Genomic DNA, 22,697 nt, shown 5'->3' with positions numbered 1-22,697 from the left:
TTCCATTAGGTGCCCGGGTCTCTGGGACTCTGCCTCGTCCAGATCAGACCTTCTACTCCTACCACTGCTGGTCCCTGGCTGACCTCCTCCTCGACCATAAGAAGACCTTGGACGGAGGCCCACCTAACTCCAGCCAGCCCCGGTACCCAAGGGCTCAACCTGCGGGAGCGAGGGCTGATATTGGTGAAGCTCCAGGCGGCCTCCGTTAGTCAGCCAGCTCTGCCTACCGACGGTGGGGACCTGTAGGGCTTGCCTGCAGGTAGCGTCAACCCCACCTTGGCTCAAGGGTCCACCTCCTGCGCAACAGTATGTATGAAAGAGAGAGATCAAGCCTGCTTGTCTGAAAGAAAGCCTGATTGTCTATGAGAGAGAGAGAGTGAGCTTGCATGTGTTTGTGAAAGCCTACATGTGTATGAAAGAGCAAGCCTGCACATGTGTGTGTGTGTGTGTGTGTATGTGTGTGTGTGTGTGTGTGTGTGTGAGGGAGAGATGGGAGTGAGTGTGTGAGAATGGTGTATTTGAAGGAGTCAGAGTGTGTGTAAGAGAGCATGTGAAGGAGTGTATGAATGAATGAGTATGTGTAAGTGTATGTGTGTGAGAGAATAAAGTTTGTGCAGCCCCCTCTTCCCCCATCCACAACAATCTCAGAGTGACTGGAAATCAAAAGAAACCAAGTATAGAGAGCAAGAGATTTTTTAATCCTTATTCATTTTTATTTTCAGATGCTGTTTTGCAATATTTTATTGTGCTTGGGAAATATTGGAACAAATGTATGAGTTTTTAATTCTTGGATATTCTATTCAATCAGTTGTTTTGACATTCTTTTTATTAATATAGTTTTAATATTATGAATGATGTTTTATATCTCATGATTTTTGCAAGGCATGATGATGTTTCTGTTTTTACATTGTTATACTGCATAATATATTTAGATTTGTTATGTTTTCCAGTTCAATTTTTATCTTCAACTCTGGATCTTCTTTTTGGGGGGGACACTGAATTACAAAGGGGTTGACAAATTATTGGCTTGCCCTGTGCGCCACAATATCTCAATCTGAACCTGGTTACTTTATTGTGTTTTTTTCTATATACAGGCATTCTGATGTAAACATTCATACCCTTCAATGAATTGAGAGACTGTCTCTGGATCTCTACCACTTTTTACTCTTGGGGGAATTCTGCTTTGCACAATTGTGCAGAATTCTTCTTCCATACAGAATTGTCCATTATTCCCACAGAATAGCTTGAATGGACAAGGAAGCAGTAGTCATGGCAGTGGAGACTATGTGGGCTAGAACATAGTAACATAGTAATGACGGCAGAAAAAGACCAAAATGGTCCATCTAGTCTGCTCTGCAAGCTTCACAAGGTAGTAACTGTTGCTTCATGCAGGTTACCCCCCATGTTTCTCTTAAGGGTATTAACTGCTTCTCCGTGCTGGTTTAACTTTTTTATTTATTCCCATCCTCTAGCCTTTAGGGATCCACAGTGTTTATCCCATGCCCCTTTGAAATCCTTCACAGTTTTAGTCTTTACCACTTTCTCCAGAAGGGCATTCCAGGCATCCACCACCCTCTCAGTGAAGAAATGTTTCTTGACATTAGTTCTAAGTCTTCCTCCCTGGAGTTTTCAAATTGTGACCCCTGGTTCTACTAAATTGTTTCCAATAGAAAATGTTTGTTGACGACCATGGATCATTAAAACCTTTCAAGTATCTGAAGGTCTGTATCATATCACCCCTGCTCCTCCTCCTCTCCAGGGTATACATATTCAGGTTCTTCAACCTCTCCTCATAAGTCATTCGATGGAGACCACCCACCATTTTGTTCATGCTTCTTTGAACTGCCTCCATCCTGTCTCTGTCTCCTTTGAGATATGGTCCCCAGAACTGAACACAGTACTCCAGGTGAGGCCTCACCAAGGACCTGTACAAGGAGATTATCACATCCTTTTTCTTACTGGTTATTCCTCTCTCTATGCAGCTCAGCATTCTGGCTTTGGCTATCGCCATGTCACACTGCTTCGTCAACTTCAGGTCATTAGACACTATCACCCCAAGGTCTCTCTCCTGCTCCATGCACATCAGCCCTTCACCCCCCCCCCCCCCCCCAATGCATATAGTTCTTTTGGATTACCATGCCCCAGATGCATGACTCTGCATTTCTTGGCATTGAATCCCAGCTGCCATATGTTCAACCACTCTTCCAGCTTGCTTAAATCCCGTCTCATTCTCTGTACTCCTTCTGGCGTGTCCACTCTGTTGTAGATCTTAGTATCATCCGCAAAAAGACAAACTTTACCTTCTAACCCTTCTGCAATGTCACTCACGAAGAAGAAGAAATAGTGTTGCAACTAGAAGTTAGAAAGGAGCAGCAGCAGGCTGGTCTGTGTGGACTGGAAGAGAGTTGAGAGAGTCGGCGTTCACCCACACAGGCTGGAAGAGTTGATCCTGCAAGGTCAGATTTGGCCTGCATGGCCCGAACAAAGGAGGGAGCAGTAGGACTGATGGAGCCTGAACGAGAGGGGTAGACAGTGAGCTTGGGGAAAGGTAGAAGACAAAAGGGGTCTAGCTAATGAGGGGATGACAGAAGATAGAAATCTAGAGGGTCTTGTTAAAGTGTGTAGCAGCAGAGAGAAATCTATGGGTCTTGCTTAGGTAAGGGGAGACAATTGGGAAAAGGAGGAGCTTTCTCTTGGGCTGCCATCAAGGAATCAAACTTGAAGGGAGGGCAGCCTGACACAAAACTGGAGGGGGTATTTTGCTGAGGGGGGCAACCCAAGAGAAATCTAGCAGTTCAAAAGAGAGAGGAAACTGAGGGTCTTGTTGGAGGAAGCAACCAAGGCTTATTCATGTCACAGCCTCCCACCCCCACCAGAAGTTATTGCCCTGTACAAATGCAAGAATTGTATTCTAGTTGTGTAAGCCCTTAATCCTTTGATCAATTATGATTTTCTTCAAATTTTTGGCAACTAGAGGTACTTCTTCTAGAAGAAATGTTCCTTATAAACTCAAGTTCTGTAATTTGTGTCTCTGTTAACTCTAACCATACACTCATCTGCTCTAAACTTTAGACCACAATCACCAGAAAGTTCCAACAGTTTTATGGGGTCTGTTTACTAGAAGGCAAAAAGTTTACTAAAAGATTGTGTCTAGTTAGACAAACTCATTACGCCTTAAATCTGAAATATTTAGGCTCTGTGTTTTTCAAAGTAGTTTTTAGAAAATCAGTCTGGTTGATTAGTTGCAGACTGATATCTATCACCTAGCAGACCTGGCTTGAAAACAACCTCTGGAGGATACTTTTTGTGCCTGCGCTGGGGAAGGTCTGCTAAATTGCACCTGAACAGATAGAGCTCTCATAGTACCTATTGCTATGTGAGTCATAGAAAGACTATTAGCATTCTCTGTGCACTAGTTCAAATAAAAGAACCAAAATAATTCCTCAAAGGCCACCATCACAAATTCCAGGCATAGACACAAATTCCAGGCAAAGACAGTTACTGCCAAAAAGAACGACTCAAAAAAAAAAACGGCTACATTATACTCACTGTATATGAAGCAGATTTCAGTGGGTAAGAGCTCTTTGGAAGAATTAGCCTTGGATCCCACTTCAGTTCAAGTGGTTTATATGTAATAAAACTTCCAGTACCAGTGTGCATCTTGTCTGCTAAGGATGGAAGTCTATGAACTAGAGAAATAAAGCAAAGGTATATTGGGCATAAGTTACAAGGTACATTCAGCTGCATGGCTAAGCCGCTGAATATGAAACATAGAAACATAGAAATGACGGCAGAAGAAGACCAAACGGCCCATCTAGTCTGCCCAGCAAGCTACGCACTTTATCCATTTTTTCCCCTTTTTTTTCTCTCCCACCTGTTACTATTGGCTTCCAGTACCCTCCAGCCCTAATTCCCCTCCACCCCACCACCAATTTAGAGAGCAGCGCTGTATCTGCATTCAAGTGAACGTCCAGCTCAATTAGGGGTAGCAACCGCTGTAACAAGCAGGCCACACCCTTACCCCATACTCTTACCCACCCTGTTTTTATTTTTTTATTTTTTTTTATTTTTTTGAGATAGCAGCCCTCCATCCTTCCGCTCCGTGAAGGTGGAACACCAACTACTGGCCACTGGCATCCCGCTCCGTGAATGCTTCTGTGGCTCGTATATATCACGCACGTATATATCATGCACGTATATATCCGCACTCATTCGTATATGTTATAACCAGCTATGTTTATACTTGCTCTATTTATTTATTTATTTAAGGCTTTTATATACCGACTTTCTTGATACAGATCAAATCAACTCGGTTTACATCAAACTAAGCAGAACTATAACCAACAATTCAACAAGAGACATTTAGAAGGAGCATAAAAGTTACATTATAACAAGGTTGCCTTAACTGGGAGAAGGAAAAAAAGAGGGGGAGAACGAAAGATAAATTATTAAATACAATAAATTACTATATACAATGGAGTATGGGATGGAGGCAGAGGCCAAACCTCATGATAAGATGTGAGCAAGAATAGTGTTTTGATTATTTACATAAGTGATATGAGGATTCTAAGTCAGACTGTAGAGCTGGTATCTGGGAAGGCTCGGCAGAATAGCCATGTCTTTAGTTTCTTTTTGAAAGTTAGTAGACAGGTTTCCTGCCTGAGGTCCAGAGGCATGGCATTCCAGATGGAAGGTCCTGAGATAGAGAATGTCCTGTCTCTGATGTTGAGTGGTGAACTGTTTTTATTGGGGGGAACATGTAAGGATCCCTTCTAGGCATCTCTTAAGGGTCTGGTTGTCGAATGCAATTTGAGAGGGTGTGAAAGATCTAATGGAGTTTGATGGTGAATATTTTTATGGATAATTGTCAGTGATTTATGAAGGATCCTGAAGTTTACTGGGAGCCAGTGAAGATCTTTTAGGATGGGGGAGATATGCGCTCGGCGATTAGTATTTGTTAGAATTCTCGCCGCTGCATTTTGGAGCAACTGGAGAGATTTTATAGTAGAAGTCGGTAGACCTTGCAAGATGGAGTTGCAGTAGTCTATTTTGGAGAAAAGAATGGCTTGAAGGACCGATCTGAAATCGTAATGAAATAGAAGCGGTTTGAGTTTTTTGAGTACTTGTAGCTTGTAGAAGCACTCCCTTGTTGTATATCTTATAAACTGCATTAGGTTCAAGTGACTATCTATTATAACTCCAAGATCTCGGGCATGGGATATTTGTATGTTAGAATGCAGTTGGTTATGAAAGGGACTGCCTTCAGGGGTGATTAGCAGTAGTTCAGTCTTGGAAGTGTTGAGTACCAGGTTAATGCTTGAAAGATGGAGGTTGATCGTTTGTAGATGAGAGTTCCATAATTTGAGTGTAAAGTCCAGTGATCTGGAAATGGGGATTAAAATTTGTACATCGTCTGCATATATATAGAACTTAAGATTTAAATTTGAGAGGATATGGCAGAGAGGGAGTAAATAGATGTTAAATAGGGTGGGTGACAAGGAGGAGCCATGAGGAACTCCGAATGGGGCTTTAGTCTGAGAGGATTCCTTGTTATTGATTTTAACCTTATACCCTCTGTTGCTAAGGAAGGAGTCGAACCATTTGAGAGCTGATCCAGCAATCCCTATATCTGATAGCCGGTTTAATAGAGTATTGTGATTTACAGTATCGAAAGCTGCGGAGATGTCAAGAAGGGCTAGAAGGAATGATTGACCTTTGTCGAAACCAATGTAGATTTGATCAAGGAGTAAGATGAGGAGGGTTTCAGTGTTGTGATCTTTCCGGAAGCCGTATTGTGATGAGTGTAGGATACTATGGTCCTCCAGGTAGTCTGAAAGCTGCTTATTTACAATTTTCTCCATGATCTTGGCTATAAACGAGAGATTTGAAATGGGGCGGTAGTTGTTGAGGTCATCTGGATCCAGGTTCGGTTTTTTGAGAATGGGTTTAAGTGTGGCTGATTTGAGAATGTCTGGGAATATTCCTTGTGAGAGGGAACAGTTGATAATATTAGCTAGATATTTGGAGATGTATTCTGGAATGAGAACCAGGAATTTGGAGGGGATTTGGTCCAGCGGGTGGGTCGAAGGTTTCATTCTTTTTATCAGACTTTCCACCTCTATAGTGTGGATTGGGTCAAAGGATTCCAACCTTATGTCTGTGTTTGGTCGGTGGGGGGTATCTGGAGGCAGTGAGTTTGGGTAGGTAGGTAATTTGGCTAGGGTGTTTGAGATTTTATTCTGAAAGAATAATGCCAGCTCATTAGCTTTCGATTGGGCTGTATCATCGGGAATGATATGACTATGATATGTCTAACTTAGCCGCATATCTTATCCGATATGTCTAACTTAGCCGCATATCGGTAGTTAGTCGTTTAACTTATATGGCTAACTCGCTCCATCCCAATCTGCTGACTATACACCCAAAAGTTATGTGGCTAACATTTAAGCTATATATGTGACTTGTGTGGCTAGGTAGCATATTCAGCTGCTGCTACTTAGCTGCATAAGTTACACTTATCCAGCTAAATAGCCCTGAATGTACTTTGAATATTAACCTCAGAGTTTTTTGGGGCCACTGCCATGCAGAAGCTTAGGATTCAGTTCTCAAGCCGTTTCTGATCCTCAGATTGGCCAGGAAATGGAATGCTGTGCAGGCAGCATTCACAGCAACAGAAGGGGCGTATTCCAAGTGATTGCGCAGAAGTGGCACTAAGTGTTCAGACTCAGGGTGTATGCTTCCCAGGTTCAGGAAAGAGAAACTGCCACTGCAGTGGTTGGGCTAAATACAAGGAAAGCAGATTCAAAAATGTTTACATTGCTGTTTTTAAGATCATTTAACTATTCTGATTTTGACTTCTAAATACTTCTATTTATCTACAGTATGTTAACAATCCCAGCCATTTCCAGAATTACTTAGGTAATAATGCTGGAAGTGTACTGTATAGTGTAAATGTACACTTCCAGCATCATTAGATAGTTGACTTATGGCAGAAAACTATGGTTGATTATACTGCTGTTCTACACAATCATTTGAACCAAGACACTGATGCACACAGCACACCATATAAATTTAATCTGTCATGACTATAAATTGATTTCTCTTACATTAGTTCAGCACATTATTCCATAGACTATAATTACATCTGAAAACTTGAACCAAAACCATACCATCCAGCCTCGTGCAAAACTCGGCCAGAGATGGGCTCTTTCATCAAAATATATGTGCGAATAAACTATCTTCATCCTAAGGCAACTGGTCTGTCTTATTCTTATTTTCCTTCTGGCTTTGATAGACCACCTTCCAGTCTGTTTTGTGGGACTCCCACTTACCTTATTCATCATAGGTTCAATACCGTGTCCAGGCCAGATCCCGATTCCAGGGCCTCAGCCAAAGATCAGGCTTGGTGCCAGGGCCCAGCCCAGAGGCCAAGTCCTGATGCCTGGGCCTCTGCCTAGGTCAGGCCCAGGAACCAGGCCCAATCTGGCATCAGGCCTGGCCCAAGGCTGAGGCCCAGGCATCGGGACCTGGACTCTGGACCAGTTCCCAGCATTGATCATGGTCTCAGGCCTTAGTCTAGGTTGAGACTTTTACGTTAAAACCTGGCCTCCAAGCCGGGCCCTGATGTTGGGCCTGGGCCAGTCCTTGGTCTAGGCTTAGGCTGAGGCCCAGACACCAGAACCTGGCCTCTGGAATGGGCCCTGGTGTTGGGTCTGGGCCTGGACCTTGGTCTATGCCTAGGCTCCGGTGTCAGGACCAGGCCTCCAAGCCTGGTCCTTGTGTAGAGCCTAGGCCTCATCGTTGACCCCCCCCCCCCCCGAATGGGTAAGTGGGGGCCAGGGAGGATACTGGCCCCAGCAGTTTTATGGGTGGGAGGGATGGATTGTGGGGACTGGAGGCCCCATTTCTTTTTTTTTCTGTTTTTTTATTAATGTTTCTTTTGCTTTTTTTAAACTAAATAAACATTAAACAAAGAGAAATTTGTGGAGAAACCCTCCACCTAAAATGAAATGAAAAACAAAATGAAAATTTTACTTCTTCCCACCCCTACTTCATGTTCATGGAAAGGGAAGGGAAAGGCTAAGCCATATAGACAACTTCAATACATGGCTCAAAACTTGATGCAAAGAAGGAGGATGTGGATATACTGGGGGCTTGGGCTGTGTATGGAATAGTAACAGGCCATACAGAAAAGATGGTCTACATCTGTCTGCAGCAGAAAAAAGAATTCTTAGTGAGAAACTCAGAACTTATGCCATCAAGCATTTAAGTTAAGAGGAATATGATGGTAAAAAGATATCATTGGACCTAGAATATCACCCCCAACACACATAAATACAGAAAGATTGTGGAGAAAAGAACCAAATTGGTCCATTTTTAAGCGAAATAGAAGAAATGTTGCCAAGGAATAGCAGCAAGCCAAGAGAGAAAATCTGGAAAGCTAAATGCAAAAATGTTCATAGTCTCAGAAACAAAGATCCATATCTGCAGGCCCTCATGGTGGAGATGGATTTGGATATTGTTGCTATTACAGAGATGAGGCTCGGTGAGTCTCATGAATGAGATATGGCCATCCCAGACTATAACCTGTTGAAGAAAGATAGAGAGGACTGAAAATTGGGGGGAAATAGTGCTTTATGTTAAAGACAATATCCTAGTAACTGAAATGCAGAGACAATGGAGAAGGGAGGAGGTGCTATTGGCTGTCTTTAAAAAAAATGATGCCACTTCCATTTACACTGGTTTGGTCTACAGGCCTCCAAATAAGTTTGTGGAATTGGACAAGTTTCTGGCCAAAAATATCCGAAAGGTAGGAAGAGGGGAGAGCTGTTGCTCATTGGAGATTTTAATCTGCTGGATATAGACTGGTGTATCCCATCCCTGCTGCAAAATCTGTAAGAAGAAGAACAATTGTGGAAGCCCTACAAGATGTTCTCCTTAGACAAATGTTAATGGAACTGATGAGGAAGGAGCGTTGCTAGACCATATGCTCTCAAATGGAGATAATAGCTCTAATGTCTGGGTAGATGCCCACCTAAGAGTCAATGATCATCAGATGGTATGGTCTGATATAGCAAAGATGGAGAGAAGATACTTGAGGATCAAAGTCCTGGATTTCAAAAATACTCACTTTAATAAAATGGGGTGGTATCTTTAGGAGGAGCCAGAAGACTGGTTGAAACTGGGTGAAGCGGAACAACATCAAACCAAAGGAACTACATAAATTAGGGATGTACATTTATTTGAAATTAAAATGAAAAACATGAAGAATGGGTCTGTTTTCCCTTTCATTTAAAACTAACCATATTTTTTGCTCTGAAAATAAGAAATAGGTGAATTTTTTGTTTTTGTGAAATACTACACCCTATTAACAAATAGGGTGCACCCTTGCTAAAATGGACATTTAGCAGGACCAGGCCTCAGCCTAGTCCTGCCACTGAGGCCTGACCTAAGATCAGGTCAGCTTGACAAAGCCCGAACTAGGGCCTAGGTCCAGATCCAATGCCAAGAATCAGCCCAAAGCCAGGTGCCATCATTAAAGGCTAGACATAGACTAGAAGCCTAGGCCCTGGTCTGATGCTGGGAACCATTGCCCAGGCCATGGCATCTGGGCAATGGTACCCAGATGCCATGTAATAGGGCTTCACAAAACTGTGAACCCACTCCTCCTCTTTTTCTGATTTGCATCGCACCATGCGTTAAAGGCGTTTTTGCATGCGTTAAAGGTGCTTAATGCATGCAAAAACACCATAATGCGATATGATAAATGACCCTGTAAGATGGATTCATCTGGATATTGACACTTATCCGGCTAAACTAGCTGGAGATATAACTCCTCCCTGTTACACCCCAGCTCTGCCCACCACTTAGATGGATAAATATTTAGCTGGATAAATATTGATTCACTTATGTGGTGGCTGCTAAATGTTGTCAGATATTTAAACACTGCCACTTAGCCAGATAAGTCCATACTTATCCTGCTAAACTGGCTGTGATATCGGCCTCTATATGCTGATAGGTCTGACAGTATTATTGTATTCACTGCACTCAGGCAGACCTGTTACTATTAATGTGAAACTTATCATTAATCTGTAAACACCTGTATTTATTATAAGAATTTGTATTTACTATTTATATTTATTATTTAGCCATTAACATTGTTCTGTTACCACTTGGTACTATTTCTCTCCTTTACCTCAAACTCTAAGTTCCTACTAAGTTAGCCATGTTATTTATACCCAATTGTTGGATGTAATTGTATATTTGTTTAATTGTTCAATCTGTTTGATGTAATTTTCTGTTCCTTGTTTTGTGTAAACCGAAGTGGTATGCACAAGTGCATGAACTCCGGTATATAAAAGCCTTTAAATAAATAAATAAATAAATAAATAAATAAATAAATCATTTAAAACAGCCACAGTATCCATAGACTGGAGGGTGCCAATGTAATATCAATTTTAAAAAAGTGCTCCAGGGGTGATCTGGGAAATTATAGACAGTGAGGCTGATACTGGTGTCAAGCATAATGGTAGAAGCTATTCTTATAAACAAAATAACTGACCATACAAATAGACATAGCTTAATGGAAAGAATCAAAATGATTTTAGCATAGGGAAGTCTTGCCCAACAAATGTCTTAGATATTTTTGAAGGTGAAAATAAACATGTGGATAAAGGTGAGCTAGTTAATTTAGTTTATTTGGATTTTCAGAAAGCATAAGAGAGTCATCAGGAAAATAAAAGTAATGGTTTCAGAGGCAGTGAAATAGCAACTGGTTAAAATACAGGAAACTGAGGATAGGACTAAATGGTCAGATTTCCAAATGGAGAAAGTCATTAGTGGAGTAGCAGAGAGATCAGTACTGGGGCCTGTGCTGTTTAACATAGTCATAAAAGATCTGGAAAAGGGAACAACAAGGGAGGTGATAAAATTTGTAGATGACACAAATGTATTCAGTTGTTAAAAGAGCAGCAGATTGTGAGGACCTGCAGAAGAACCTTGTGAGACTACAATAGGAGACTGGGCACCAGAATGTGAATTGAAATTTAAAGTGGAAAAGTGCAACATGATGTACATGGGAAAAAATAATCTCAACAACAGGTACACAATGCTGAGTCAACGTGCAGGAATAGGATCTTGGGGTATACATTGGAATCTTCAGCTCAGTGTGTGGCAGTGGTCAAAAATGTAAATAGAATGTAAGGAATGATCTCGAAAGGAATAAAGAATAAAATAGAAAATATCATATTGCCTCTGTCTTGATCAATGGTGTGACTGCACTTTGAGTAGTGCAGTTCTGGTTGCCCTGTCTCAAAAAAAGACATAACAGAGCTAAAAAAGGTACAGAGAAGGGTAACAAAAATGACAATGTGTCTGGAACAGTTCCTCTATGTTGGGAGGCTACACAGGTTAGGGCTCTTCAGCTTGGAAAAGAGACGCTTGAGAAGGGGTGTGATAGAAGTTTATAAATTCATAAGTGAGGTAGAATGGGTAAATAACACATAGTTATTTACTCTTTCAAATAATACTAATAATAATAAGTGGACACTTCATGAAACTAGCAACCAGCACACAAACAAGCTGTGGAATCTGTTGCCAGAAGATGTGGCCATGACAACTAGCATTGCAGGTTTGGACAAGTTCCTGGAGGAAAAGACCATAAAACATTATTAGCCAGGTAGTCTAGGGAAAAACATTGCTATCCCTGGGGGTGGGTAACAAGCAATAGTTCAACTTTTTGGGATCTGCTAGGTACTTGTGACCCAGACTAGCCACTGTCGGAGACTGGGTGCAGTGCACAATGAACCTTCTTTGTCCCACCAGCATGGCATAACTTATTTTCTTATGTTCTGTCAGCGAAAGGATCAATCATTGTCCAAGTGCAGGGAATAAATTGATACAAAGTTCTAGTAGCTATCAGAGCAATTGGCACTTAGTATTCAGCAAAGTGGGACAAGATAACAGTTTCTCCTCCTCCAGCTCTGCTTTTGGGACAGTTTTGGTGGTGAGGAGTTCGGGAGTGATGATTTTTGGGAAAGCTTTTCTTAGGGTATAGGTTGGGGAGGTTATCATCACTGCTTACAATGGGACAATTATAAATTACATTGGAGTATATGGTGAGTCCATTTGGCTGCACATTTTTTGTCATATTAGGGTTGGTGGGGGGTGGGTTCAGTCTCTGCTCAGCCACTCAGTATTTTTTTTATTATCTGGCTAACTTTAGGACAGACATTTTTCTGACCATAGTTAGCCAGATAACTATCTCTGGCTAGTGCTGATATTCAGTGTTAGCTGGATAAACTTAAGCCATGTCCCAGAATACTCCCACATTCCCTGCCAGGCATGAGCAGAGGCAAAAAAATGCATTTCAGTTCATTTATTCATTTTCTAAGTTGCAGTCATTTGTTTGATTCATTTCAAAAGAAAAAAAAAACATTCTTTATTTGCTTTATTTGTTCATTTCTTTCCCACTAAGGTCAAAGGGGGAACCAATGCATCCTATTTTGGGCTTCCAAATTGGGGTTTTCAAATATTATCTCCCTTTTTCTGTTGACTATTCCTTTCCTTAAATAGCCAAGCATCTTTCTGGCTTTTGCCATTTCTTAATCCAACTGTATTATCAGTTAAAATTAGCCCCAGATCCTGTTCTTCTTTTGCAGTTAGAAGAATTTTGCCTCCAATACTGTTCATCTCTTTGAGTTTTTGACCCTAAATATATTACTATGCATTTTTTAGCATTAAATCTTAACTGCCAAGCTCTACCTGCACTGCTTGCTCTTCCTGGAGGTTACTCTTAACATTGTAAATATCATCTCTCACCCCCATCTCCTCACTGGAGGCTAAAAAACTACTGCCTAGACCTGCCAAATTTTCTTCAACTACTATTTCTTCAATCACTTCTGATTCAGGGAATCTAGACAAGATTCTTCCTCAGAATATGTTGTTGAGAGTACTACCTCCATTACTTTAGAAGCAGAAATCATGGAAAGTGCTCTAGGTATTTGCACTTCTGTTGCCCCAGTCCTTGTCCCTACCCACTAATACCAACCTCCTATGGCTCTCCTGCCTTTTGCCCCACTTCAAAACAAGAGGAAGAACAGTAGGAAGTGGTAGCACATTTTCTCCCAATGTCAATTTCTTCTGGCTTGAGCTGCTTCCATTCCTGGCTATCTACAGCTAAAAAAAAGTCTCTTTTAAGGTTAGGGGCAGGACTGCCTTTGTTCTCACTGCTACTAGTAAAGCTTGTACTTCTCTCTCTGGGCTGGCTCTACAGAAAATCCTCTGTCCCTTCAATTCCTTCCTTTGCCCTTTCCTCTCAGTGGCAAGACAGAGTTTGAAGTGCCTACTGGAGTTTTTGATATCACAATAGAATTTATTATTATTTTACTAGTACTCACTCTCTTGTCTCTGCAAAATGCAAAAGAGCAAATGTAGTTTCTTTGCATATGCACAGACCTTTCAGTGGGAGGATGTCATGCCCCTTGTTCCAGATGGGAGCTATAGGCTACTTAAAAAGATGCTTCCCGTGATATGTCTTCCATCCATTCTCCTTGCCAACTTCTCTCACTTTGGCTCCTAAGAGAATTCTTTGTCACATAAGCAAGAACTGGTTTCTTTAGTTACCAGTTAGTCCCTGCCTGTACCTGCTCTTTGCTTAGTACAGCCATAGACATGAATGGGCCATAGACTTGAATGGGCCATAGACTTGTATGGGAAACATAAACAAATGAGACAAATATTTTTATTTCATGGATACATTCCATTTGTTTTGGGGGTCAATGAACAAAGCAAAATTGGACTTATTTGTTGCATTTTGCCCATTTGTTTCAAATGAATGTACATCCCTATCCCTTGCACCACCTCTTTCTTATCCAGCTAAACTTGTACCAGGGCAGGAAATGTAAACTATGGGATTTGTCTGGTTAACTTCAAAAGTTAGCCAGACAAACCCTTTGGAATATCAGTCTCATAGTATTCTACACAAGGTTAAAGTTATAATAAATGTTATAAACAGTTTTACAAGTATGCTATCATACAGGGCTAATGATTTTCTCTGGTTGTACAAATGTTAATTCTCACAAACTGAATGCTCACATTATTTACCTGTACTCAGCTGCTGTGATTTAAGCTTTAAATTCAAAGGATCTTTTGCACAACTGGTCACAAATTCTGGTATGTCATTTTCATACTGTATATAAAAGGGAACATTGAAACATTAACTGAGTCATGGTACCTCATAAATTATATGAAAGTAAACTGGATGAAGATTAGATGAAAAGAGATATACTAATCCTACTTATTAAATTAGCTGTGCACATTGTCAAAATTGTTTTGTTTATAAAAAAAGGTGACATACTATTTCATTTTTCATCCTTGAATTATTGTATAGACACTATAGAACCAACTCTGTTAATTTTCCAGAAATCTGTGGTAATGCCAAGAAAATTTGAGAATATTCACAAAGAAATTTTCAGCTTCATGTAGTTTAGTGCAGATCCCAAAATGTCACTGTGGTATATTTTATTGTTAATACTGACAAGTATATGCACTTTTCCTAAGCTTATCATGTTCTTCTTAACATTACTTATTGCCATTTGAACTGAACAAAATAACTTATTTATCATTTCTATTTTTCTCTATCAATGCTATGTTGCTATTTTCTTCTCCCTTGACTACATAATTCTCATTGGTAATGTAACTGAATTCTTAAAGAATACTTAAATTCTGGTAGGGGCACAATATTGCATTCTCCGCTATCTTATAACAGTATGTCAAGCCTCAAGGCCCCCTCCCTACTGAAAGTGTAACAGGTCTCCAGGTCCACTCTGCCCACAAATTGTCCCCATCCTTCTGAAACAGTGTCAGGTCCCTGGGGCTTCCTCCCATTGAAACTTATCAGTCTACAGTATGGCCGATTCTCATTCAAATACCATGCATTGTAAGTGAGTGTTAACTAATGCCTGCATTAAAATGCATTAATGCAGATGTTAATTCTAATACCCCTTATCAAGGATGTGCACACAAACATTTTCAGTTTGGTTTGTTCATTTGTTTTGTCAGTTTTTTTGGTGTGTTTCTTTTTGGTTTGTTTCATTCATTTCGGTATTTTATGCATGTAAAAGCCATTTCGTACACATAAAATTGAATTGTATGCATCTCAAAAATGTATGCACAAAAACTACTGAAACGAATGAAAACAGATGCACATCTCTACCCTTTATTACAGGGACCACTATAAAGCTATAAAGCTGCTGTTTGAAAACCTTTTCAAGCCCTCAGAGAGACAAATTTTATAAGTATGTGGGTTGGGGTAAAGTGTGGATATACTTTCTTAAGAGCAGGTTTTCAAATTTTCAGAGAGAACACACGCACAGAAGTTTGCCTTGAAAATTCCCATGTAAGTAGGCAGGAACATGCATAAACTCACTCACAAATAGCTATGCTTGCTTTATCAAGGGCATAACCATAATTTAGGTACATAGGGGTGAATTTTCAAAGAGTTATGCATGTAAAATTAGCATATGCACACGTAACATGTACTTGTCTACATGTTATTTTATAAACATTTCCTTTCATATTTTTCCTTTCACATGCGTAACTGCACACATAAAAAAGGGGCAGGTTCAAGATTTACATGCATACGTTTCTATTTTATGAGAGACTTACATGAATGTGTGTGGCAAGTTATTTGTGCAATTTTACATCTGCTAATTGTCTCTTGCAATTGATATCAGATGGGTCTTTTGTCAGTTATTGGTTGGGTGGGAAGTCTGATTGAAATGGGAGGAGCTGAGGCTAAATAACTAGGAGGGTCTCGACCTGGAGAAAAACTGGGTGAAGTGATGGAGAAATTGGAAAACTGGTCATTTCAATTAGGCAAGCAATTTTTAAAATATACCAACCTACACGCATAAATTGTGGTTTTATGTAAGAAATCTTTTTTTTCATGCATAAAATATGCTCAAGTATGATTATAAAATAGGTAGGAAAATATGCATGTTCAATACATTGAATTATGCTCTTTCAATGCATTGTAGGCTCTTGCATATAAGCATATATACCGGTGTATGCTGGGGTGGACATATGTCTATTTTATAATCTGAGATTACCTGATTCATACAGATTATAAAATTCCTATAGTTGCTCTCTATGTGACCATATACACATGTATATGGGGCCACATGGTGCTGTTTGAAAGTTATCTTCATACTCTTTAGGATACAAAGTATGCACAAAAAGGTGAATTTTCAAAACTTGCATGCGTAAAAATTAGTAGATACACATGTAAAATAGCATGAACCCAAGTATATGCTATTAGAATCCTCAACATATACTGTATGTGTAAATAAGAGTCCATGAATAAATTTGTACATGTTAAAAGGGTAGGCCAGGGGCATTTTGGGATGGGGGCCAACATTTATATGAGTAAATTACTATTTTATAAGCAATTTATACATGTACATTTGGCAGCTTACTTGCATATATTTACTCCTGCTCAATATCTGGAGTAAGTGATCATAAACATTGTAAAAGTGAAAAAAATGACTGGGTGAGGGGACTTCATGCTTAAGAGCCGGAGGGTATCGATGATCTGCAGATTAAAAATATGGGGGTATACCAGCTGCACATAATTATCCGACGCAATTCCGATTTATCCAGCTAAGTAGCACTTTGCTGCTACTTATCCAGCTAAGTTCCAATTTATCCAGCTAAGAAATTGAGAAAGTCACTACGTAGCTGGTTAAGGGTTAAAACACTAGTTATCTGGCTAAGTCAGATAGCCGGACAAATTGGAACTTATCTGGATAAGTGTAGTTACTTAGGTCTGGATTTTCTATTCTTGCACAGAATGGTGAATCCAGCGGTAACGGGGGTTGGGGAGGGCAGGCCTGCGAAAGCCGGCAGCCATCTCACCACCACGGTGTTATTGCTTCCGGCATTCGCACCCAATAGCGCCATCATGAAAGATGGTGCTCTTGGGCATGCTACTGATGATAACATGGCTTACCTTATTGCCACCAGTGAAGACAGTACCGAGTCCGTTTCCTCACCGACCCGAATCCTACCCTCGCCGCCCCGACTCCGCCCTTACTTGCTATCGCACGCGAAAAGGGACTTTTCGCATGGGATAAGCCTTACAAAATAACCCCCTTAGCTGGTTAACTCAGAAATTATCCGGATAAGCGCAAACATGTATTCACACATTTTTTACATGCGCATGCATGTTTTGGTATACATTTACATATATTTTTTAACCTGTGTACATCTTGTATGCACAGGTTATAAAACAGCAGAGCAGTTTTGCACGTACCCATATATACATGCACTGTTTATGCGTGCATGCATGCATGTTTTAAAATTATCCTCCCTAGTTCCAACTCTGCTCCAACTCCACCTCCAAAATGTCTGTTCGCAGTGTGATTAAACGTACATGCATAAACAGGTTATTTCCACACTTTTGCATTCACTGAGCCCCTGGCAATTTTCTAACAGCCATTTTCATCCATAAAACCGGGTTTTATGGATGAAAATGCAGTCCATAATGACAAGCAATCAGAAATATATTTGCTGGAAAAATTTAAAATGCCTAGTCTGACTGATTTATTATTTACTGGTGAATAGTAGTGATACAGGGTAGAAATTGAGTTGCATAAATGTAAATGTCAATAAAATTTTAGACCTATAACAAATATGAAAAATAGCCAAGAAAGATAGAAATATTGTACTCAAAGGTGCTTTTTTTTCACTAGTCTAATAGCTAATGCTTACCTGTCTAAAGTCATGTGGCTTTGGGTCCGTGTATATGGCATTTGGATATTTTCCATTCTTCACAAACATTAGCATGGCTTCATATGGGCCCACATGCTGAAATCTGGTCACAAATCTTTCAGGCTCACCCTTTTTTACCACAGAAGGGAAGTGGCATTCCTGTATCTTGCATAACTCTTTCCCAGGCTCCAGGAACCTGATCCCAGTTCTCTGCATTGATTCTCTTTTTTCCTTTCCTTCCTTCATGGATTGCTTAGGCAATTTAAAAGATCTGTATAGTCGGACACTAAAATCAGGAGGCATTCTTTTCCAGGGATCGCTGTCTGGGGCTGAATGCGATTGTTGAGAAGTTATGCTCCATTTGGTGGCTAGGTTGCGACTTGCAGAAAATTTGATTTTTCCTGCAAATAGGTAAGAGAGCTCTCCTCCATTGCCAGGCTGCATTGCAGTAGACATGTTGGTCCTTTGCTGCTCATACAATATGTCTAATCTGTGATAATGAATCAAAAAAGCCACATTAACTTTTATACTCGTTTATATTTCTTGCTGAGAATTAATTTTTGTTACCTAGTAATGTTGTTTTCCTTGAAGCAGCAACAGCACTAACAAAACTGTTTTTAAAAACAATTCTTTAAACCCGTTCTTCTTTAATTTCATTTAATTCCTCAGGAACACTAAGATAACAATGTTCAAAAGCTTTTGTGTGGGTAACTTTGGAGTTATGTGCACAAAAGCTGAGTTTCCCCCCACCAAGCACAAACATTATCCAGACAAAAAGGGGTGACAATGAAGGCATTTCAGGGCCTGGGCTAAACTTTGGCTACACATATTGAGCGCTCTGTGGCTAAAGTAACTCGTTCAAGTCTGGCCGGAAAAACAGCATCCCTATCTTTAGTCAGATAAATTTATGCATGTAACTTTATCCGAGTATTTTCAGCAGGATAGTTGTTCATGTAAGTCTTGTTGAATATCAGTGAAAAGTTATATGTGGAAATTTTCCTAGATATATTTGCCACTGTTGTGAGTTCGGAGCTGGGGAAAGATGGTGGACACCACCTCCAGGGTAGCACAGGATGGCAGGGCAGACTACAGTTAGGTTGTGCAGTCTGGCGAGGCTGGAGCAAGGGATGGTGTGCAGGCTGGGCTGAGGCTCAGGAACAGAGTGCAGGCTGGAGTGAAGCTCAGGAATGGACTGCAGGCTAGGTTGGAGTTGCGTGGAGGTAAGCGTGAACTGGAAAACAGGAACAGAGTGGAGTTGAGTGGAGGTAAGAGTGAACTGGAACATTGGAGGTGTGTGGGAGTAAGGGTGAACTCAGGGACAAAATAGACAGGACAAGGACAACACAGACAATGAAACACAAACCCTGAAGGCAGCATAGGCTTCTGATTGCATGTGTTCATAAATTGCAAATTTGTATGGGTGATGAAATTACATATAACTAGGGATGTGCATTCATCTGAAATGAATTTAAAAAATGTGACAAACAAGAGCAATTAATTTCATTTGGGGGGCCTCAAAATGAATTGAAGAGCCGCACACATGAAACAAACCTTATTTGTGGCATTTGTTTAAAATGAATGCATCAGGCCTAGCAGAGGTTGTAGCCTATATCCAAGTGCAACACTGGTGCCTCAGCCTAGGCCTAAGCCCGAAGCCAGGGGCCTCGCCTAGAGCATAGGCTGAGGCACAAAAAAAGGGGCCACGGCCTAGGCCTAAACATGATGCTGGAGTCTCAGACTAGGTCTGGGCTGACACCAAGGTCTGGGCTGATTCCTGAGCCCCCTGATCAGCCACTTATCTGATCCATTGAGTATTAGAGGGCCAGGCTGGGTCCTTATCCCTGGGCCTTGGCCAAGGCCCAGGCCCAATACCAGGACCCAACCCAGAGGCTGTGCTGCAATGCCTGGGCCTCGGCCTAGGTCAGAGACTGGGCTCAGGCCTGATGCTGCAGCCTGGCCTGGAGGCCAGGTCTCGACACCAGGGCCTTGGCCCAAACCCAAGCTGAATGTTTGGGGCTGGCTTGGAGGCTGGGTCCTGACACTTGGGCCTAGGCCAAGGGTCAGGCCTAGGGCCAGAGCTCAGGCCTCACAGCTCTGTTGATACCATCCTCTTCTTTCTTATTTAAACTGACACCATGTGCTAGGGTCATGGCAGAGTTAATTAACTACAGCGCATTCACCCCATTGGAGAGCGCCATTTTGATGTATGGCATTGCACGACATTGCGGCTCTGAACCCATCAACAGCGGCAGTAATTTGCTTTTAAAAGATAAGATAAGTACCTGATTAAGGACTTGCACAAGTGAATGGTGGTGGTTCAGACCGCGCACATCGGGAAATATAAGCACAATGATTCAAACATTGCTAATTGGGCAATAAAACAATAAAATATGGAAGTTATTTAAATTTATGAGAAATAAAACAATAAAATATGGGAACTATTGAAGCAGGCCAGCCACAGAGTGGTTGGTCCATCAATAGCTACCGCACAAAAAAACCACATACCAAGGGGTTTCCTTGTTATTTGGAGGTTGAAGACTGGGGGTGGGGGTAGCAGGTCTCTAGCAACTTTCAAGGATGTGAGTGCCAACAAAATACACTAGAGGAACAAAGTTGGTGTCCAAAAATAAATATTTACTGTCAGAGTTCTTAAAAGTTAATTGGCACTGTTCATATCAGTTCTTGACAAAAGATATAATTTACAGTTCTCCAGGTTATCTGTGCAGGTGTCTCTCAATATTAGACAGGGAAAACTCCTATCCTCCTTTGCTAAGTAAGGTTCCCAGTTGGACATGTATCCTTAGTTGGGATGGAAAACCCCTTCCAAAAATACTGATGGCAAAAAAAATTACAGTCTTTGTACAGTCTCCCCAAATTATCTCTCTTCTAGGGTGAAGATTCTGGTTGGGTGTCCTCAAACTTAAATTATAAGTCTTACAGTTCTCTTCAGTTGTCTCAATCGGATTTTTCTCTCTATAGATGTCCCCTCCTCAGGCAGGAAGGGTGGCCATAAATTTCCTCCTGGAAACTTAGAAACAATCTTCACAAAAGTGTAGACATTTTGGAAATCTCTTCCAGGGGTCATCTCTGATCCAGGCCACTCTGTGAAGACTGGAGAGTAGTGGAGTCTTCCCTACTCCTGATCTAATCTAACTGGTGGATAACTCAAAATGCTCCATTTAGATATACAAGGGCTTTCACAACGAGTCCCCCAAAAGGCAAAAGATATCCCGTTTTCAACCGAAATATGTAAATAGCTCCAAGAAAGGCATTGGTCTCTTTCCCACCAGGGTATTGGCTCAAACTGTGAAACCGAGTACCCAAGCAAGGGAAGAAACTCAAGAAACACTGCTTAGTCTCTTAACTCTTACCCGAAATGCCACACTGTGAAATGTTTCATGTTGCTTTTATATATATATATATAGCATGGGGTTGGCCATTCCAGCAACCTCAGTGGAGGAGCTGTTCTGAATAGTGCACCCCTCCCTCCACTACCTTTCCTATCCTAGCAGACAGGGTTCAAAATTAGGGCCAAGTATACCCATAGCATAAATCTGTAGTTATTCCTTTGCATGTATTATACAGGTTAATCTCTTAATTATGATGTGTAAAATTTTAACCAAATATTTTATTTTAACACTGTTTCCATGTATTTTCAAACTCTGTTGTATTTTGTATTTCATTGTAAAGCCTGTTGCTGCATTATGTTCCACTGTAAACCGAGGTGATGTTCCAAACGTGCCCTTAAATAAATAAATAAAATAAGTCATAATGACCCCAAAGTGTCATCACACCCACATTGATTTCCAGGTGGCTGACAATCCATTTACCCGCATGTGGCTGACTTATATGGATACACAATAGCTTTATTTGCACAAGGGCAACTAAGTCTTTAAAAACTTACCCCATTATAGTTGAACAAGAAATATTGTACAAAATATATACACACTTCTTGGTTTATGGATACATTTTCAGATTGAGGAAAAATGGCCCACAAGGCTTAAAAATCAGAAAAAATAATTAGAGGATGAAACATTTGACTACACTTTCATTACATTTTCTTATCTCACTTAGCATTTTATTTTATGAGCGTAAATTCCCACTTACTCCTGCATACATAGGCAATATTCAGGTTTAGAAGAGATGGGATCTTGCTTACCTCTGCCACCATTCCATGTCTGTAGTTTACTAGTTTCACTTCCTGCACAGAAACAAACCAGCTGAGTCAACACACATTTGAAGGGCAGGTTCATCTTTTGAAATGCTTTTATAAAGGGCCTGGAAAGTGTGATTTTGCTTTGCTGAAATAGTTGCTAAGAAACAGGGCTAATTCTGCCTCGAGCTTCAAAGGAGTTCTGAGACTGGACATGGCGCCTGCGTAGAACTGGCCAACTGAAGCCTAGCAACCATGCAAGACATTGACTACCATTGTTCTAAATGTTAGAAAAGAAAAGAGCATGAATCAAGGCAGAGAATACAAAAATGAACTTATTCGCAATTAACCAGCGTGCTGTATGCTACACTGTAGAATGACCAGTTTACAGTCCTGTACTGAATATACAGTTTCTGAAACCTCTGCTTGTTTACCTTACACGTCTGACTAAAGCAATGAGTAGGCATGGAGAACCTACCATGTTTTCTTAAAGAAAGCTCTGCACATGCATGTAAAACCAGCAGTTCTCTATATTAAACACACTTCATTATAATTTCCTGCTTTCCCATCCACAACCTCCTTCACGTCTAATTATCTAGGGGCTGATGTGATAACTTGTGCTGAACCCACCGTGGTTTTTAACTTCAGTTTTAGCATTGTTTTTTTGGCACTAACCTTACTCGTTTATATAATATGTGTTTTAGTGCCAAAAAACTCCACCCTACTAAACCCACCATATGCTGAGTGCAGATGCATGCAAATTGCATATAAAAGA

At 40.7% G+C, this 22,697-nt stretch overlaps 1 protein-coding gene across 1 annotated transcript in view; it reads right to left on the bottom strand.

Annotated features, from left to right (window-relative positions):
- Positions 1-22,106, bottom strand: part of LOC115084301 — a 28,292-nt gene extending 6,186 nt beyond the window's left edge. The window contains exons 1-4 of the mRNA XM_029588985.1: positions 21,929-22,106; positions 17,770-18,259; positions 14,104-14,188; positions 3,550-3,689 (exon numbers count right to left, since the gene is read on the bottom strand). Of these exons, the coding sequence (XP_029444845.1) occupies positions 3,550-3,689; positions 14,104-14,188; positions 17,770-18,259; positions 21,929-21,945 (732 nt within the window). The 5' untranslated portion in view covers positions 21,946-22,106. The remainder of the gene's footprint in view (positions 1-3,549; positions 3,690-14,103; positions 14,189-17,769; positions 18,260-21,928) is intronic.
- Between the last annotated feature and the right edge of the window lie 591 nt (positions 22,107-22,697).

Source organism: Rhinatrema bivittatum, chromosome 2, assembly GCF_901001135.1.
Source record: "Rhinatrema bivittatum chromosome 2, aRhiBiv1.1, whole genome shotgun sequence".
NCBI classification, from domain to species: domain Eukaryota; kingdom Metazoa; phylum Chordata; class Amphibia; order Gymnophiona; family Rhinatrematidae; genus Rhinatrema; species Rhinatrema bivittatum.
This window is presented reverse-complemented; position numbering and strand designations above follow the sequence as displayed.